The 20,330-nt window shown below is 42.7% G+C and overlaps 2 protein-coding genes across 2 annotated transcripts; one reads left to right on the plus strand and one right to left on the minus strand.

Annotated features, from left to right (window-relative positions):
- Nucleotides 1-107: 107 nt before the first annotated feature.
- Nucleotides 108-12,450, minus strand: arhgef5 (Rho guanine nucleotide exchange factor (GEF) 5). The gene is made up of 15 exons (XM_069656363.1): nucleotides 11,877-12,450; nucleotides 7,787-11,299; nucleotides 7,085-7,130; nucleotides 6,755-6,804; nucleotides 5,514-5,887; nucleotides 4,316-4,476; nucleotides 4,002-4,154; nucleotides 3,753-3,882; nucleotides 3,552-3,626; nucleotides 3,371-3,460; nucleotides 2,787-2,929; nucleotides 2,477-2,620; nucleotides 2,299-2,369; nucleotides 964-1,068; nucleotides 108-851 (listed from the first exon to the last, which is right to left on the minus strand). Exons 2-15 carry the CDS (start codon nucleotides 11,277-11,279, stop codon nucleotides 709-711), a joined length of 5,178 nt encoding a protein of 1,725 aa, XP_069512464.1. The 5' UTR covers nucleotides 11,280-11,299; nucleotides 11,877-12,450; the 3' UTR covers nucleotides 108-708.
- Nucleotides 12,451-14,404: 1,954 nt separating this feature from the next.
- m6pr (mannose-6-phosphate receptor (cation dependent)) lies at nucleotides 14,405-19,802 on the plus strand. The gene is made up of 7 exons (XM_069656127.1): nucleotides 14,405-14,684; nucleotides 15,440-15,612; nucleotides 15,780-15,943; nucleotides 16,162-16,271; nucleotides 17,587-17,717; nucleotides 17,800-17,926; nucleotides 18,027-19,802. Exons 1-7 carry the CDS (start codon nucleotides 14,679-14,681, stop codon nucleotides 18,147-18,149), a joined length of 834 nt encoding a protein of 277 aa, XP_069512228.1. The 5' UTR covers nucleotides 14,405-14,678; the 3' UTR covers nucleotides 18,150-19,802.
- Nucleotides 19,803-20,330: the final 528 nt, after the last annotated feature.

Below are 20,330 nucleotides of genomic sequence, written 5' to 3' on the forward strand. Positions count from 1 at the left end.
ATGCGACTTATAGTGAAACTCAACGTGCAACTGTAATGTACAATTTGTCACATTTATGCAACACAGCTTCTATGATGAAGGAAATAAGCCACAGCTGACTCTCGATATGACCTGCATATTTTTGAAAGTGATTTTATTGTCACCAATCTGAATTTATTGAAATGTCCTCATCCTGTAAGATCTGTACATCCCAGAATTTCTCTGGTACATTTTGCAACATTGTGGCCAGCTCTCCTGCAAGCAGGGATCAACTCCTCATTCCATGCACCATTCACTCATCTTTTAATTTCTGTTCAATATACACAAATAATACATTTTCCAAAAATAGCATTTCTTGGAAGAGGATGATTTCCCTTTTAAAAGTATTTTTCTTTTTTTAAACACAAGTTTAATGTTGTATTATTTTACACACAGTTAATAGAGTCACAATGTTCTTAATGTCTTTCAGGCAGCAGTTCAGCATTGCTCTAGGGCATTTTTTTGTTCCATCGAGTGAAAAAAGTGAGACCAAATGCTACATTGAGATGCATTGTTGCAGCATTTCGGTTGCTGCACACCTGTGAGCAATTCAACAACAGAAATCCCCATTCGTAATAATGAATGTCCATCATCCCTATTTCCAGCAGTTTGAAGCAGGCAACTGAAAGTCTTTTTCTTTGTGTTACATTCAGGACGTTGCTCTGTTTAGTCCCACTCTGAGCATCCTGGTCACACAGCAGCTGTAGCTGTTGTCAGTTTGAGAGCATCTGACAGGTTGCGTTGTCGAACTCGAGAGTTGCTTATGGTTTCCAAATGGGACTCAGGCACCCATCCACGATGCCGATCAGACAGTCTGGTCCCCTCTACCCAATCTGGAAAGAAGAGATAATTGAACACAGTGTCACTGAATGCTTATTCTCCGATATTATCAGATTCGGATTGTTTAGCAAGGGAAGTATGAAAATAGTAGTGTGATGGTCTTACGGTCACTGCTTTGTTGGTGGACTAGAATGATATCAGCTTTTTCCAAAGACAACTCGTCAGGCTGCTGGGCAACAATAGCTCGGATGCACTGCATCTGTGGAAAATCTGTACGGATGAAGAAGAGAAAGGTCAGACCTGTAGGAACATATTGACTATAGAGATGAATAGGTCAAAATAACAACTGAAGAAATGCTCAGCCAGTGTAGTTACCCTGAAATGTTGCCTAAAAGACCTCTTTCAATCAAATGTGTTTTTTTGCAGGCCTATTTTCTTTTGTAAAGGTGAGGCAACCTTTATTATCTTTACATAGAGTTGGCTTACATTACGAAACTTCAATCTACAGCTCCACCCATCATGCACCTGACTTAAAGCCTAATCAACCGGTGTGACTGGAAACACCTGTGTGGGTGTGCAGAGCCTTTAAAAGCTCTTGAATAGCTTACTTTAATGGAAAAAAGACCGAAAACCAAATTAGACTAATAAAACGGCAGCCTATTACACTGTTAGCAGGGATAAGTTTAAGTCCCTGATACAGTTGAACACAGTTATGACGTTCTTAACCCAAAGGAATACTTTTCTACCACCAGCGCTACGATTTGTGTGAACATGGCTTCTATGAAATTCCACTTTACACATGTTTGGCTCAAACTGCATTTCTTACACAAAATAAACTTTGTAGTTAAGTTAACAGATATTAATCTGCTCGTTTGAGTCTGTCATGTTGAAGTCTATTTTTGTGACCTTTATTGTATCCGTTTATTAGAATAGAGCTCACTTACAGATTTTTTTTAAAGACACTTTAAAGATTTCCAGAGAAGCAGCACAGGTGTGACTAATACAGTCAATATTAGCTCTCCAAAGTTAATTGCAGGTCCATGCAAGTGATTCATCTAATTCTTATTCAGCTATTATTAATGTAACTGATTTTTCCTGCTATGACAAGTCATGACAGTGACTGTGTACCTGCTATGAATATTACTTAAATCATACAACTGTAAAAATGTCTGAGGGAACTCAGTGCATTGCCTACGAGGCTCACATGAAAGTTTTATTCCCCACTAGGCTGCTAACAGCTACTGTACGATCTGAGATATGATGAGAATGCGACATTAGATCACTCCCTGTTTCTAATTGGTGCAATATACAGTGCATACTGTTCACTATTTTTTGTGTCTGGGTGTAAGTGTAAAATGTATGCACTATTTTAGGTGCATATATGTTACGATACCATTCCACTTTTGCCGTTTTGTTGTGGAAAAATCCACAGAACCATCTTTAAAGTTAATGTTAGAATGCACTCGTTGTTAAGGATGCAAAATGCTTAAAGTAGTTCACCTTGTGCTGCAGAAAAATCAACTTCAGGATGTGGTCGGGAAAGAGCTGATATCCAACGTAGCTTATCACTCCTGAAGGGAAAAAAAGGAAACATTTGTGAATCTTCTGCAACTTTTGTTTTTACTTTGTTATGCGATACTCTTCACAGGAAGACCCTGCCCTCGCCTCGCTCTCTTACTGTGTGTCAGTCCGTAGCAGCAGGGCTTTGTTTGACATGTGCAGCCGGATCAGGTTCTTCTGGAGGGAGTGGAGTTTAACACGACAGTTCTCTGCACGCAGCTCTGATACAGGACAGTGATCGATCACTGAGAATCTTCCCCCTCTGGAAGCAGCACAAAAGAGAAATGAGGAGGCGGAAGGAAGGATGGACTGATATAAGATAAAGGGATGATTAGAGACTGAGGATGTGAAGGAAAACAGGATGTAGCAAAAGGTAATGAGAGAGATGGATTATTCTAATAAAGGCAAAAACATGTTTGTTGACTCACTCTTTTTGTAGTGATAGTAGTAAGTAGTCAGTGAACAGATGCAAGTAAACATTCCTCTCTGTGTCCTTTAGAGAGAAATCCATGAGCTCAGTGACCAGCCCCTCTCGCACCAGCCTCCGGGACTGACTGATCAGGGGAAGGGTCTGAAAATCACACACACAAAATACAAAACAAAAGCAAAACTGTTAGTATTTAAAACATTTGTATTTCATTTTTTAAATTCTCTATCCTTAATGAAGATTTGGATGCAGCTAGTAAGTGGACTTTGAGTCGAGCTCATTTAATCATTTTCTTGATGATTCCACAAACATCGCTACACAAACACAGTTACACATTAGAGCTGGAAATTATCCTTTAAACCAACATCATGATATAAAAAAAAAACAAATGTGCAAAATCAAATGAGATATGGAAAAAAATATGGAAAATAATTAAATGGATGTTCTACTAAAATAAAACTGTCAGTATCTTATGTTATGTTATAATTCCAGCTGGCTTTAAACAAATCATTTCTGCTATTTTTAAGATTTTGTAAAAGACAACAATAACATGAAATTGATCATATAATCCCACTGATTACTCACCCTGCATTCAAAGTCCACCTTAGCACTGAGAGAAACCAGAGACTCGATGCTCTTCATCTGAGTGATGCTGTCGTTACTCTCCTGAATCAGCTGGAGGACAGATGAAGGAGAGAGGTTTGAGTTCCTGGATGTTTAATGCTAACCTCGGTTATTGTCCAGTGTAAAAGAGAGGCTGCTGTACCTTCTCCAGAAGTTTCAAAGATTTGATGGCCTGCATCGCCTCTGCAGTACCAGGAGTCGTTCTCTTCACAATGTTCTGGGAAGGAAACAAAGTGAGTGTGTTAAAGTGAGATAAAAGGTATAGGACTAAACATGTTCAATTGTGAACTGTTTAAAGAGGCCACACACACATAAACATAAACACACACACACAAACACACACCTGGACCAGTAGTTTGATTCTTGTGATCCTTTGAAAGGGAAGGACAAGGAAGGAGCGAAGAGGAAGCCTCTGACACACAGGACTCCTCTCTAGTTTCTCCACAATCCGCTTAAACCCCTGATTCTCATTCCTGAAAGAATAGAGAACTTGATGGTAAAGACAGAGAAATACATCAACGTTTCAATGAACTGGAAATCTGATTCACTGCACAAATGTCTCATGCTGATGTTGCTTGACTAGATATCTCACATGAGTCTCTGGTAGGTGGCGTCTTGGTAGGACTGGTTGGTGAGGTAGGGCACATAAACCATTTTGAAGCGCTGACAGTGGCGAGCGATGATGTCACACACGGTGAACTGCATGATGTTTGTTTCCACTCGCTCCTCCAGCTTTGACAGAAAACTAAACAAAAATAACTCTTTAAGGCTTGTTTCTCCCACAGATTTGTAACAGAATTCGGCTTGAAAATCAGTCTGTAAACGCCACATGAATTTATCCAAATGTATATGTAGACATAGCTCAGTATAAACGGTTTGCTTTAAATGATATGTAACATTTCTGACCTGTGACTGATGGCACGTACGTCAGCCAGCCTTGAAAACAGCCAGTTCCTATCCTGAGTGGTCAACAGCGCCCCCAGCTGTTTGCACTTAACAAAGTGTTCAACAACAATGTCCAAACTGCGACAGTAAGAGGCCTCCGATGTCACCACCTCGAACCTCACCTGGGAGGAAAAAAACAAAGCAGAGCGACACGTAAGAAAGAATAATAAGTAATGAAAGACGCAGTTAATTACAGTTAATAAACAAAGGTTTGTCGGCTCAGTTGAGGCTGGGACATGTTGACGAGGACGTGACTAATAGAGGGGGAAGATTTCACAATGAGTGGAGGAGTTCCAGCTCAGAAACATGTCTGTCTTAAAGTTTACACCTTAAGTACCAAGAAAACACAACATGATGACGCAACAACATCTTACTTTAAGAGACACTGTTCTGCTAGTAAAAAGTTGGACCGATAGACGGTTATTCTGGGATGTGGCAACTCCTTATAGGTCATGTGTTTTGTGTAGCTTGTGATGTAATAACAGTTGATTCGTGGAAGTCACACCATTTCCAGAAAATCACCAAAAAAATGGAAAAGAAGCAGAAATCAGCGGATGCGAAATGAGGCCTAAACATCATGGTGACTTGCTGGTAAATAAGCATGAGGATGTGATTCACTAAAAACTGATTATATTTTCCTGTAATTTCATGCACTTCAAAGTCACTAGAAAAGAAAGGCTAAAGGAAAAGTAAAACAGCCGTCATGCGTTTACTTGCCCCGAGGTCCCTCCTGGTTTTTATTACGGCAAGAATGTTTGAAGCACAAACCTTCCCACTCATCCTGATACTGTTGTATATTTACTGTACATGAGTGAACAATTAAAACTAATCAATGAGAACTATTAATTCCAATCTATTCCATATAAAATCCCTCAGAGAATCTGGATAAAAAATGAAAAGCGAAAGATAAGTGTGGTGACACTGCCCAGAGGATTGTTCCCAGTGTCACAAAGCTGGACTTTCCAAAAATAAATGCAGGGTCACCGTTTCATCTGAAATGACCATGAAAGCTTACTCATCTAGCGTAGAAGAGTTTGTTTACAGAAAAGTTACTGGCACACATTTCCTGCCTCAATAAAATTCTGTGGAAAAACAGGGCAAAGATCTTATCTGCCATAAAATCGTAGACTTTCAGAAGGGCATTAAGATGATGTGTTACCTCCTGCAGTCGCCTCTCATCCTCCGTGAGCTCCTCCAGCTCAACACTGTTTCTGACCCCCGGCAGCTCCCGCCACAGTGTGGCCGACTGTGTGAGAGAGATGGACAGACGAGGGGAGGAAGGCCTGCGCGCGGACCTGGGGGGCTCGGGTAGAGGCAAGCTTCTGACACTGGTGATGGAGGCTGTGTGGGACAAGGAGTGAGGGTGGGGGGCAGTGGGTAGGGGAGGAAGGGGTCTGCGGGCGGGAGGAGGTGAGGGAAGAGGAGACCTTGAAATGTCCTCGCATATGGAGAGGGCATCAGAGGAGCGAGCCTGACGCAGGATCTCAAAGTTCTGAGCGGCCTCGCTGTACTGCTGGTAGAGCTGGGCAGCATCTGGGAGGAAGACGGGAGCAACAGACACATTTTGTTACAAATACAGGAAGCAAAGGAAAGAAGGCAGATAGAGACAGGAGCAGTGTTAGCCAAGAGAAGCTGTTTGCACTCGACATTCCTTTTACACATACTTGTCGGAATGCAAAGTCGCAGCAGCAGCTGTTTTTCCCTCAAGTTAGACGATATGAATGCTTGCACAAACCTGTCTGTGGCCTGCACGGACACACAGCACACACACACACACAAACTCCTGCCCCATTTCTCGCAATATCAGCGTGAATCATCGCTAACGGAAGCCAACGCCATAAAACCTGTTTAAAGTTTCATTATAAGTGGTGTGTGCCAACTGTAAACTCAACACAGATTTGCTTTCATTTGTGTATTGCATTTAAACTGGGACAACACACACGCACGCAGAGTGAGAGATAAACAGCTAGCGAGGCTGTATTAACACACAGATGAATCACATAGACAAAAGGGAAATGCTCAACCACGTCATGTTTTTCCTGGCCACAATCAGGGCAGATAAGATCGGAAGGTGCGTCACTGGGTCGCCTACATATCCGTTTGTAATGATCAATCTTAAGATTTACACTGACACAACAACGTCATTGATAAAATAATAATAAACCAAAAGCTCCAGGTTAGAGTCTAACCAGGGTCCCATGCAGGGTCCTCTCTTTCCTGTCTATTTAAAAAAGGCACAAAATGCCCCAAAACAAATCATATATACAAGAATTTTATTCTAATTGTCATATCCAATAGCATTTCTATAAAAGCATTAATGTAGTCAGTGTCTTTGATTTGTGCATTTGTACAGCTGCATGACATAAGAAGCAGAAATTAAAGGATTAAAAAGATACTCACTGAAAAACCTTGAGTTCCTTTTCCGCCTGTCGATTGTGTCCAAAACATTCCTACAGTCCACAAAAAGAGCCACAACAACAGCTTATTTAAAACAGTTAAAACTGCTAAAAGAAGTTAATCAAAGTGTCTGAAACTGCTGGAAAAACGACAGCTTTAAATTATTAATAATTTCAGTGACCTTTCTGACACAACAGAACTGTAGCATCGTCCCAACAAGTGCTAAACCATGACAATATTTAACATCAGGGACACTTTGTAATTAAAACTGTAAACATGTCATACACTTTGATTTAACAGGTGCTATTGTATCTCTCTGTGTGTTTCACTCACCTCAGCTCCACTTCTCCCCAGCTCTTACTCTTATCGTCCTCATCATCTGAAATAAAAAAGTATCCATCCGTCGAAACATTATACAAAAGCATTCCTATCAGTGAAGTGCAGCGAGAGTTTGAATAAATGAAGAATTGATCAAACTTAAACTATATAAATTAAAAGTTAATAAATAAAATAAGTATTAGTTGACCCAGAAACCCAGCTACAATAAGGATTACAGAAAAGATTAGTGTTTCTCAAACGCATGCTTCTCTTGTTGTGTGTCAAAGCAGCATCAAGCCAAGCCTTTTAGCTCACGTCCCCTCATTTCCCCACCTCCACTTTTCTCCACCCACTACCTGTGCCCACGACAGCGTGACGCAAGTTCCAGTGTAGACTAAAAGCCGTGTGTCCGCTAAACGGGTTTACTAGCAGATGTCTAGCTGAGATTCAGGGTTATGCGTTTGATGTAATCACAAAATGATGCAAGAAACTATCAGACGGCAAATCAGTGTGACAGGAAGATTGTGTGTGATAAGAGGGAAGAAACGCTAATTTAAAGGTTTCTTCCTCCGTGGGCAATCAAGCTGGAATAAATCAACCACATTAGATAATGAATAATGATTGATGAGAAACATTTAAAGTAAAAAAAAAGATAATTTTGTAGTTTTCTGAAGACTGATTGAAGCAGATAACCTCGCCACCGTCTCCTCTCTTTACCTGTTGTCGAGAATATTCTGGTTCTGCGATCCCTTCCACCACCTTCCTCCTCTTCTTCTTCCACCTCTACAAGCTCTCCGTTTCTTCTTTGAGTGGTTTTACGGATTCCCCTTCTCCGTATTCGAGCCTTGGGACCCAAATCCCGGAAACTGCAGCTGCTGGTCAGCGTCTCTCCGTTCCCCTCATCTACCACCTCTACCTCACCTATTTGTCCCTCCTCGCCTGCTGTACCAATCTCTTCCTCACTTTCCCCCATTCCCTCTTCCACTTCTTGGCCCTCACCCTCTTGAGGGCGATCAAGGTGGTGGGACTCTGAGTCATAGTTAAGAATGGGGCAGCTGTTAGGCTTATACAGCGTGTTACTTACAGATAAATACATCTCCACTTCCCTCTTCCTCCTCGCTTCGTTCTCCATTTCGGATAATTTATTTTCATCCCTGACCTCCTCGCTAACTGTCACCTCTACGTCTGCCGTTTCTAGCTGAACTTCACAGGCCTCAGTCTGTTTGTCCATACTGTGGTCCTCCTTCCTCTCTGAGTCTAACAGTGTGTCAGCGTGAGTGTATGTGGGTGTGTCACCATGCATAGACACAAACTGGTCAGCATGCATGTCAGCTAGGTTCTGCCCCATACCTCTCAATCCCTCCTCTTCCTCCGGCTCCTCCTCCTCCTCCAGCTCCGGCTCTGAGTGCTCCTGGTCCGATCTTGCAGCAGCCATCCCTCCATCAGCCTCCTCTTCTTGTACTTCTGCGTTAGGCTCCTCCAGAGTCTGCTCCTCCGAGCGTCCCAGGATCTCCCGCACCACATTTTTGGCCCATTTAAGGTGCGGGGCTTGGGAATGTCGCTTTGGCTCTTCGGACATGCTCCACGCCCCGCTCATTCGGATCCGGATGGCCTCCACCTCTTCCGGACTCATCGCTCCGGCGGTGATCTCGTCTAAGAAGGGTTGAATTTGCTCGAAATTCACTTGAGAGAACACATCAGCGTAGGGATTGCTCGGGAGAGGGGATATATTCTCGCTCCCTCTTTCCAACCCTTCTTTATTTTTCTCCCTCCACTCTACGAGGAGTTTTTCAGTCTGAGAGTCTCGTTTAATCGTCCCGATCTCGGCATAAGGATGCTCCGCTTTGCTCTTTGTTCCCTCTGCTGTCTCTGTGTTTTGAAGCTCTGACGACGCTCTGTATCTGATGTTCACTTCAGGTGTTTCTGCGTCCTGCTTACCGGTGACCGGGTAGTCATCATTTGTTCTCCGTGTCAGATGGAGGTCATTCTGAGGCTGCTGCGTGACATCATCACTACTTCCTACATCTGGGTTGTCTCCTTCCACTCCCTTTTTCTGATCACCTTGTGACGCTGACACGTCGTGGTTTTTTGACCGGGGCAAAGTTTGCCCAATAACACAGAAGACGTACTTTGGGTTCTTTTCCCTCCCCTCCCCCTCCCCCTCCTCATCATCCATTTCCTCCTCCCTAGCTCCTCTAAAAGCAACAGGTGAGCGTCCATCGTGAGAACCTTCAACTTCCCAGAACTCCTGACAGTCCTCAAACTCGTCCTCTCTTTCATCCTCCTCGTCCCCGCCGCTGGACATGGTCACAAACCCGTCTTCTCCTGACAGCATTCTGTCTCTCTCTCGCTTCCACCCTGTCTCACTTCCTCCTTCTTCGCTCCCGGAGCGTGCCCAGTTATCGCTCCCACCCTCTTCCTCTGTGTCACTCTCCTCTGTGTTATCTGTCTTATTCTCTCCCTCTACATCCCTCCGCCTGCGTCCCTCTATCCCTCCATCGCTGTCGGACAGATGTTCCCTCTCTCCCTTATCGGTCTCTCTCCAGACTTCACCCAACTCCTCTCCATCTACGCTCACACCCTCTGACTCCCTCCCTCTGTCTGTACTATACTCAGTCCTCTCTTCATGTCTTCCACTGTACCGCTCATCTGGTTCCTCTTTTACTCTCCGCCCCTCTCTTTCCCACTCCGCCTGTGACTCCATCCTCCTCTCTTTCTCCCTCAAGTGTCTCTCTCTGTCGACGAATTCTTCCTTACTATTCTTGCCTCTCTGCGGCTCTAACCACATCCTCCTCTGCTCTGCCGTCTCTCCTCTGTCACTTCTCTTTTGACTCCTTTCAGCCGCGCTCTCCTTGTTTCTCTCTTCGCCTACATCTCTTTCACTCTCTCTTCCTGATTCTCTTTCTTCATAACTGTCTCGGCCTCTTCTGTGTCTGACATCGCTGTCCATGTCGCTGCTCAACTCGCCGCTGCTCTGGGCTCGTGGAGGCACCCTAGGAGCCGTCTCCTTCGGGGCTCTACTTCTCTTGCCTGCCGTATCGTCCCTCCTAGGAACGGCCTCTCTTTCCTTTTTGTCCCATTCTCTCCTCTGTTCATACTCTCTGTGTCTATCATCCTTCCATCTCTCTCTCTCCCTCTCTTTCTCCCCTTTCCTCCTCCTGGTTTGATCCCCTTTGCTCTCTCCCTCTCTGTTTCTATGCCTGTCCTCTCCCCCGTATCGCTCCCTCTCCGCTCTGCCTGTGTTGTCCCCCTCGCTCCTGCTTTGTTGATATGTCAACTCCTCCCTCTCTCCGTCCCTCACTCTTTCCCTCCTCAGCTCTCTTTCATCACTATCTCCTTCACTCCTTGTATCCCTCTTTCCCTCTCTTTGTGCCTTGTCCCTCTCCTTCCTATCTGGGTACATGTCCCTTTCTCTTCTCCTTTCAGGAGACGGCATCCTTGCCTCCCTCCTTCCCATATCAGGTCTCGGCTTTTCTTTCTTTCTCCCCGTATCCCACTGTCTTCTGTCCCGCGGATCACCTGCTTCTCTTCTCCTGTCTTGAAAACCGACATCAGACTCCTGAAATCTTTCCCTCTGCCACGATTTCTCCTCTTCTACCGGTCTCCGTCCCTCCTCCTTCCCCCTGCCTCGGATCTCATCTCTCTCCCTCTCTCTGTACCTCCCTCTCTGCCATGTCCTCTCTCCCTCTTTCTCCCAATCGTCTGCGTCCATTCTTTTCGGCCTCTCTCTCTGCCTCCTTTCCCCTCTCTCTTCATTCGTCTCATTTGTGGATGTCATTCTTCTACCGTGTTCTGGGCTGCTTTTTCTTAATCTTGGAAATGTGTCGCATTTCTTCATCCCCCTCTCCACCTCTCTCTCCGCCACCTTCTCTACACTCGACAGAGGCCTCCTGTGGGCCTCCTGCCTCCTTTCTCTCTCCCTCCACTCTCTTTCCCCCTCTCTCGGCCCGGGCGCAGGAGCTCGGTCTCTTTGATAGTATCTGTCCCGAGGGTCGGCATCTTTGTACCTCGCTTTGTCCCTCATTTTCTCAGGTTCTCTCTCCCTCCTCCAATCTTCCTCTCGGCCTCTCTCTCGCTCCGACTGGGCGGTCATCGCCGGCCTGGGGCTTGGATCCCGGGAGATTTTTCCACCTGGCTGAAGCTTGTGGTCAGATGTGTTTATGTTAGATAGCGTGTCAAAGAGGGTGCAGCTGGGCCTTTTGGTCCCCATACTGTCATACTTTGGAGAACCTAAAAGACAAGAACACCACATATCATCGGTTTAGAAATCAGACAGAAAGAATCAGGTCATTTTCAGGGGTCAAATTAGCAGAATGAGAAGATTCTGTAAACTTTTACACATTATGTTCGTGCCAGAGAGTTGGATTTGAACTCTTGAAAACTACATGCTCATGCTAACTTTGGAAAATCTTTATAGCTACAACATTAAAGCTGCATTTGCAGTCTGTTATCCTGTTACTTAACTTTGTCAGATAGACTCAATTGTTGCTCTTGTACTTTGGAGCTAAGAGCTGCATGATATTTCAAACCAATCTGGTTGTATAGTAACTTATCTGCAGAAAAGTACGATGTAGGCCATAGAAAAGGTGACACCCTCCTACAGTTCTCTAAGAATGCAGCACCGACCTGCAAAGCACCACATACCAAAAGACCTCTTTCAGAAAGCGAAGGCCTGTGACACATAGGCACGGCATGTAGCACGTAAACCACAACTAAGCTGGGTCTAAATCTGTGTTCGAAGCAGACGCAATCTAAGCAGCATGTGTGTTCATCTTAAATCCATGAAAGGTTTAATAAAGTAACTCACCTGCGTGTAATTTCCTGGGGAGATCTGATGTCTTCCCCCGGTCCAGCTCAGCTCAAAAGCATTGGATTGCACAACACACAAGAGTCAATTCGCCGCATTCACATTGTCAAGATGACACAGCTAATCCTCCTTTTTTAAACAAATAAACGTCTTTCTCTTTTCTCTCAATACTTTAACTCTTGTGACGAAACTTAATGTTTACGCCTGAGCTCGCCTCGCTTTTCCCTCTTGCTGCCTCCCTCTCTGTCTTTCTGACCTCCCCTCCTTCCTCAAATTCCCAAACAAGTCTGAACAGATTGACACTTATCTTTCCCCTCCTCCTTTCTCTCTGTCTTCTCCTCTCAGCCGCTGCTGGTGAACAGGGAACTGAAGTGAGATAAATCAACTTAAAGTATGTTGAGTCCACTACTTAAGTCCTTTTCCCTCCCCTCTGCTGCCGACATGAACGCCTGTGTGGACCCCCCCTGGCAAAACAAAAAAAAAAAAAAAGGACACAACTCTCTCCTTTCTCCTGCCCCATTCTTCTCTCATGGAACACAGGAAGAACACCTCCTTAGTCTCTCTCTCCTTGGGCAGCGATTGGTTGTCAAGGTGCAGCCGGGTGTGCCTGCACAACACACACAGCCAGGTAAGGTAAGAGCTGTGAACACAAGAGAGAGTGGGGGGAGGGGAGGCGGAGAGTGAAGATTGAGAGCACACGCTTGTTGGAGAGTTCAGTGAAGCCTATAAAAACTTCCCTACATTCCCCTGAGAGGTAGTAAAGAGGGGAAAGTAAGGGAGACACAAACTCTCTGAAACATTCTGGAGACTTAAAAAAACAAGATGAAGCAATCACAGAGCAGGAACCCAAAAGGAGGGGCTTCAGGGGGGTGATCAGGGAGTGATTTGTTTAACAATGACTGCTTTCCCATGTTGATTGAGTACTGAGGCGTCCTGACATGATGGGTTTGGAGTACCATTACTAAATAAAGGCAATAAGCTCTGGCACTTTCCGGCTCACTTAATCCCCCGTTCTGTTTCACTGCAATTTAGATTCACTTTACTTTCCCTTCACTCTCCCTTCACCACATTATTTTGCAATGTATTCTAATATGTTTTCAAGGACTTAATATGCGCCATCTAAATACAGATAAAGTAACTAAAACCAATTGAACTGGAGTTTCTAACTGTTTTCTTTCTGTCTGCTTTCATCTCTGTGAAGGTAGAGAACATATAAAAGATAGGTGAGGGTAAAAAAAAAAAGGACTTTCTTAGACAAACTGTGACTGTAAATAGGAACACCATGTAAAGCATACACTAGCAGATATTATACCTGGGTTACCTAAGATGAATAACAGCAAACTGTGCCTGAACACACAGGCAAATGAGGAATGTTGATTACCTTTAATCTTGTCACAGTTCTTTTAGCAGTATGCAAACAGCAGTGATGAAAAGAGCAAGTCATTGTTTCAGGCAAATCAATCTGGTTAAAGTCTTTACAGGTTGTCTGTGTTCAAATTCTTGATAAGTTTGAAGAATGAGTTACAGAAGACAGTACAGAAAACAAGCTCTGTGTAGTTGCCAACTTGCTTGGAAAACGCTGATGCAATTGAAACAGTATACTGGACATTTCTTTGCTTTGTAAGGCTAATATAAATGTGCCCTCCTGGCTTTTATTTAGTTAATACTAGAGTAAAAAATATTCTACACACATCATGCCTCATCATATGTTTAGCTATTGTCTACCAGCAGGAAGGCTCTAGGGGTGGTAATGTCCTTCAAGTTCCCCAGAAGATGAATCCTACTGACTTTTAGTCCTGACTTGGCCTGCAGCACCATCGGTAGGTCAAAATGTTCAGTTATCATGAGAAATATCTGATATATATCTTCTTGTAGGATTAGCAGATATTTAGATAATCATCCCCTGCCAATTAACCCTGATGACTTTGGTGAACCCTTGACCTTTCAGGAGGTTTACAGTTTTGAGTGAAATATATCTTAACTGCTGGAATTTTCATTACATTTGGGTCTAATAACTGCATTTATAGCAGCATTCCCTTCAGCCTTTGCTGTACTTTGTTTTTTTTTGTTTTTTTGCTAATTAGCAAATGTTAGCATGCTAACACCCTAAATTAAAGTGGTGAACATGGTGACACTTTCGTTAAGCATAGCTGAGACCATACATAAACCATTTCGGGTTTTGTGACATTATTTGTTTTGGCACATTATTTTTAACTCAGAAAAACAATTGTTGAGTATTTTGCATTTTTTAAATGCTTTACTTACTTCAAAAGGGAAAAAGTCTGGATCCAGATGTAAATGATGAGACATAAATGCGGGTCGTGCAACGTTAACAAATGCAGACACGTTCAAGAGACACATAGAAAACTGTAGAATGACATGTGCACACAGTTCATCTTTCCAACTAAACTGTCCCGTGTCAGCTGATGCGGGTGTGAGCGGATTCAGCGGCCGCTCATTGGTTGCGCTTCATTCGCACAGTCACATGCGCGCGTGTGTGTTTGGTTTCACTTCCGCAATCAGCTATTGCCTGTAGCCTGTTAGCCTCCTGGATGCTCTCATTTGACACATTTTCTGGGAAAAGTGGGTTAATTATGAAGAACAGAAAGGCGGACGGCTAACAACATTTGTTTAGCACTCCAGACTCCGTGCAGATATACTTTATTTTATTTGCACAACAAAATTGCAGCTTTATTGCTTAATAAGTCAATAAGGAAGCGACGTTAGCGCGAGGAAGCATCTGTCAGTTTGTGTGTTCAACTTAGAAAGAAGCTTTCCCACTCATTTACTCTGCAAGACGTCATGAAGGTAAGTGCACATTGTACCAGAAAGTTAAACTCTGTTTGGCTCTTCTGAGGCCCATTGTAAACTGTTTACTCAGGAAAACTTATTGCCTCATGCGGGGATGGACATTTTGCATGCACACGCTGCAGCCCATTTCAAAATTGTGGTTTCGCAACTTCATTTTCCATTTTTAGGATTTGTCTTACACGGTTTTTATTTCTGTCCTTTGACATTTTATCCTACAGCTAATTTTATATAAGAGATTGACATAGGTCCTTGCTGCATGTTATATTCAGGAAGCAATTTCATGAGCAAGCTAAAGTTGTTTGCAGTGAACAGGATACAGGCGCTTCTAAGCCCCCCAACTTCATCTAGGACTAGAAGCGTACTTAAACAATAGAAGGTCATTGAGATGAAATCCTCTCTCTTGGTATATATGTGAATATAAAGAAAGAGTTCATAGTGGAAATAATCAGACAGGTTTGTGTGTTTTTGGTTATAGAATTACTCACTTAAATCTTTGTTACTTTGCAGAAATCTTCTAAAGATCCAGCCTTATCCTAAAGCAGGGCTGATCATTAATTTGCAGCTTTGTCTATTATAGAAATATAATCTGCGTATTAGTTTCTCCTATAAAGTGTCCGAAAATAGTCCCTTTCTACTTTTAAATGCAGAATAAGTCCATATATTTGTAATTAAAATAAGTGATGATGAATAATAAAACTATTTTTTTCACAGACAGGGTGTCAGTAATTTTATTCATGCAACTTCTCTACCAGGTGGTGAACAGACACATCGGTGGGGCCTTCCTAGTGTGGACCCTGGCTGTTCAGCTGGTCCTGTGTGAGAGTGGGGTGCCCACCACCGACGGCATCAAAAACTGTAAACTGTACTCCGATTCTGAGTCAGAACGGAAGGTCCTCAATCGGCTTGCGCCACTTGCACACAGGAAGTAAGAAGTGATTCAGTTTTGTGCTTCCATAGACAGTGCCACATGAATTGCCTTTCTTGAATATGTAAACCAACCATGACTGAAGCATTCTTCCTTATTGTCATTTGTTGTCCAACAATGTGTTTTTATTCTGCTTCTGTCTCACATGATTTTCTTCATGTTCACAGCTTTACAATTGAAACCAAGAATGAAGCTGAGAGTTACACATATGTGTTCCAGTTGTGTGGGGATGCTTGGGGTGTTCCAGGAGCTGGGGTTGTTCAGGTGGACAACACGAAAAAGGAAACAAAAGTGATTGGCATGTATAACGCAACACAGGCCTATGGAGGAAGTAAGTGGAATGTTTGCAGCATGGGCGTAATTAAATCATCTGTTTGAATCGGACGCTTTGGTTGGAGAATTGCAGGATTGAGAAAATATCAGCATAAAAAGCTTGACAATTGTTATCTATGGATTCTTGTACTCTGAACATGAGGCTCAATGTTGAATAGGGTGCTTAAGAACAGTTGTATTTGCGTTGTCTGTTTATACACTTTACTACCGTTGCAGGTGACTGGGTGATATTAATCTACAGAGACGGTGAAGCATATGATGGCCACTGCTCCAAGGAAAAGAGGAGAGCTTTTGTCATGATCTCTTGCAACAGGGACATGGACGTGGTAAAAGAAACACAGATGACACCTAACTTATCAAGTGCTCAGACCAAAAAAGACACTGTGGGGATGTGTAGGGGGGGTTGCTTCAGGTGCAGCCACAAACCGCACCGCACAGCAGTTTATAATACTATGACTGACTATGATTGACCAATGCAGTGAGTGTTTGGATAATATCAGAGTGTGTTTGGGTGCAGTAAGAATCAGGGTCAGCTCTCTGGGTCAGCATCATTGACTGTTTGTAAGAAGTGGACTTGTGACAATATTTGGACGAGAGGTTAATTACTCAAGAAGTCAAGTTAAGTGACTCAAATTAGCTGAGGTGACACCTAGCGGACAGCTAGCAGTACCCAACTGTCACTTGAAGTAAATCAAAGCAAATGCTCTGATTGTCTGTAAATTGTTGAATCCGTTATGGTCTGTTTTAAGAGCTGGAATACATTTAATTTCTCATACATTTCATCACAACACAGTGGAAAGCAGAAGTGGATAATAACCTTTTGAGTCGCTTGTTATACAGTGTGTAACACCTGGCTGGCTGGCTGGCTGCAACACATGATGAGTGGACCGTACTTATGTAGCACTTTTCTAGTCTTCCGACCACTCAAAGCACTTTTACACTACATGTCACATTCACCCATTAAAAAGAAAGCTCCGGCACTCACAGGATCAAGTAGAACTGACTTTAATGTGGGTCACAGTATACATTAACCCATTCACACACAGGCCTAAGTGCCAATCTCCAATCAGACCCGATACCTATGCCTTCGGGAGCAATTTGCGGTTCAGTGTCTTGCCCAAGGACACTTCAACATGTGACTGCAGCAGTCAGGGACTGAACCCCCAACCTTCCAATTCAGAGATGACCGGCTCTACCACTGAGCCACAGCTGCCCAAAAAACACAAAACATTACACGGTTACCACTCTGCACATCTCAGATTTCTGTATGGTCAGCTTCCCCTTTATTGCCAACAAGAACTGTGCATCACGGTTACATAAGCTGAGTCCTGCTCTGGATTTTAGGGAGAACGCCAGGTATCAAATTCCTGGTAGGATTTCAGATCGAGGCCTTGCTGACTGAAATGTTGAGTGAAAATGGATGTCCAACCTTGCAGCTAATTATCTTCCCACATGCAGTTAATGCTGCCTTGTCTTGTTCCCATGTTGTGAAACCATTTAGGAATTTTCTGTCGCCCCAAAAGTTTCTGTTTGGTCTGAGCATGCTTTTCCTCTTTGACATGTAGTTTCACACAGTTTTTTGTGTGTGTGTGTGTGTGTGTTGCCTTGTATTTACTGTTCACTGCTCCATCTCTCTCCCAGGCCCAGCTGGGGTCGGTGCTGGAGGACAGGGAGAGGAACCAGGACTGTTTCTACCTTTTTGAGCTGGACTCCAGTGCAGTGTGCCCACCTATTCAGTCTCAGCTCAGCGCTGGCTCCATAATACTCATCATGTGCGTAAGACTGTCTGTAACAACATAAGAATCGTTATTGTTGAAGTATGTTATATTGTAGTTGTATTGTATTGTATTTCAGTGGGATCTGTGTTGTGGCTGTTTACCTCATTGGAGGTTTCCTCTACCAGCGCCTGATTGTTGGAGCCAAAGGGATGGAGCAATTCCCAAATTATGCTTTCTGGGTGGAGGTTGGCAATCTGACGGCGGTAAGCCTTGAGCAGTTACTAAATTATTTCATTAAAAAAACAGGTTTGTGTGATGATAGGTTTGTTGGAAATTCATATCAAACTTTCCCCCCTCCTACAGGATGGGTGTGACTTTGTGTGCCGGTCACGAAATCGGGAGGAAGCCCCCGCTTACAGGGGCGTGGCCACCGAACCTTTAGAAGAAGAGCAGGAGGAGAGAGATGACCACTTACTACCAATGTGACCTCAAAATGTCAGACGTGGGACAGAAACTTTCACTGTGTGACGCAACTTACTCTTTCACAGGTTAGGATGAAGTTAGACACAAGTCTAGTTTTTTCCTGTGCTGGTTTAAGGTTTAGGACCTGTTGATACTTTGTGTGTTTTCCAGACTTGTGCCTCGGGCTACTACTGCGTGATCTGCTTGTCACTTAAGAGGGCATGTTATTCCTGGGGCTGACAGGCCTGTCTCCTCCTCCCACCCCACCCCCATGCAATTCATTCTGCTGTTTGACATCAAACAAATGAGTGATTAACACAAGATTACAACGTGACAGTAAAGATCTCTTCTTCCATGTAAATCTAGCAGAAAAGAAGGACGTTAAGAAGTTGGATTTTTTCATAATTTAAACGTAGTGAAATATTGCTCTACCTTATTCTGCTTAGCTAATGATTGTTTGAAGTTGTGAAGATGCGCAAGATGCAGAAATGTGTTATTCCTGGTTGTGTGCACTGAAAGCTGCAGGTTACAAAACAACCTTTGTGTAATTTGGCTTTAATAAGTTTGTGTTTCTTTTGAAAGTGACAACTTTTGAGAATGTAAATGTTTAATACTAAGTAAAGAGACTGTGCTTACAGCCTCGCAACACAAGTAGAAATCACTGGAATAACCGTAGCTTGACTCAATTTAACTTGTAGTTGGGTGTTTTTCTTTCTCCCATATTATAGGGAAAGCTTTACATCAATGCTGATAACGGCTTTAAATGGGTTGTATTACCAGCTTGCTGACCAAACCTGAGGTTGAAAGTTAAACTTGACATCATCCCTCTTTATTAGAAAGGTCAACAATATTACATCTCTGTGTAAAACTTACAAATTTGTCTGAAGCAAAGCATCCAACTAAAACTCAAAAGGCAGTTTCTTCTTTAGTTTCTGCTCATAAATACTACTGTACTTTAGCAATTTGAAGAGATTCATATATAAATTCTGCAATTCATTATTTATGATATCAAAATATATGGTATGTATGTTGTATATGTACTTGTATTTTCATAGAATAATTGACCAATGTTCTTAATTGCAACCCTATTTATAAGTGAAAAGTTGGTAAACTCTGTTCTGTCTTACATGTTAAAAACGACCCAAACCACATGCACTTCTCGACACATACCAACATTAAAGGATGAAGAGGAGATGTACTTTACTTTGACCAAATATTCAGGCTGCTTCACACCTGAGGCATTGCTTCTCAGAGAAGAAAGCACTTCATTTTCTACACACCCTCTATATTATGGCTATAAAATGTAACAGGATATCAATAACAAGGTTTGTAATATTTTTAGAAATTCAAATTGTTCAAGCTAAGGATTAAAGCAGTTTTGTTTTGTTTGTTTTACCTTGATAGCAAAGTTATGTTTAAAGTTTAAGTTATGAATCAAGTTAAAATATTATTGTCAGTGTGAGCACTTAAGTTTGTTTTGCTTTCATTGTTTCTACCACTCGCTTTTTGTGTTTATCACGGTTCACTTTCTTGATTTCTTTATCAAAATTTGTTGGAAAAGGTTACTTGGTGGTTGTAGTGAATTGAATAACCTTGACTGAGATGATAACTTGTTTGGTTTGAGGAAAATTTCAAGCTACAAACCTTTTTGTTAATTTTCTGATCATCAAAAATAAAATATAAAAGATGATTATGTATTTGGTGGACTCATTACACACCCAAGTGCACTCACCTTTGGAGGTCTATTGGATTCAAGTAAGAAGAATCAAAGACAATTGAGGGCTAACCTGTCAAGCATATTTTATTTTTAAAAGAAGTACTATTTTCTTTGGTATGGGAGGCTTGAATGTCAGATTTAATTGCTCTGTTATTGGGAAGAGCTCCCTCTTGTGTAAATTTAACCAAAAAAGAATTGAATAGCTGTGACAGCCCTGTAGGTAGAGAAACAGCTGGATCCAAGATGTATAGTAACAGGTCATTAGCATAAGACGAACCATGAACCTTATGCAAAATGACCACCTCTTAATGCCTGATATAACTTGCAAACAAAGGACTAAGGTTGCTTTTCCACACAGCAGGGTTTTGGCTATACTTGCTTGGAACTGGTATTAGTACTTTAAGTTGAGATTCATTGGGACAACACATTTCCTTTTTTTCTCCTCCAATTTTTATTTTATATTAGTGTCATTGGACAAGGATATAACA

This window comes from Semicossyphus pulcher, unplaced genomic scaffold (genome assembly GCF_022749685.1).
Source record: "Semicossyphus pulcher isolate SPU_LCO1_2020_fin unplaced genomic scaffold, fSemPul1.0.p SCAF_9, whole genome shotgun sequence".
Classification (NCBI taxonomy): Eukaryota; Metazoa; Chordata; class Actinopteri; order Labriformes; family Labridae; genus Semicossyphus; species Semicossyphus pulcher.

What these genes read in the sequence shown, in the direction of transcription:
- arhgef5 (XM_069656363.1), bottom strand. Translation starts at nt 11,279, where the DNA reads ATGGGGACCAAAAGGCCCAGCTGCACCCTCTTTGACACGCTATCTAAC. An exon ending in CTACTATCACTACAAAAAGA is followed by an intron (nt 2,621 to 2,786) that starts GTGAGTCAACAA and finishes TGCTGCTTCCAG; the next exon opens with AGGGGGAAGATTCTCAGTGA. An exon ending in TGATTTTTCTGCAGCACAAG is followed by an intron (nt 1,069 to 2,298) that starts GTGAACTACTTT and finishes TCATCCGTACAG; the next exon opens with ATTTTCCACAGATGCAGTGC.
- m6pr (XM_069656127.1), top strand. An exon ending in GCAACAGGGACATGGACGTG is followed by an intron (nt 16,272 to 17,586) that starts GTAAAAGAAACA and finishes TCTCTCTCCCAG; the next exon opens with GCCCAGCTGGGGTCGGTGCT. An exon ending in AGGTTGGCAATCTGACGGCG is followed by an intron (nt 17,927 to 18,026) that starts GTAAGCCTTGAG and finishes CCCCTCCTACAG; the next exon opens with GATGGGTGTGACTTTGTGTG.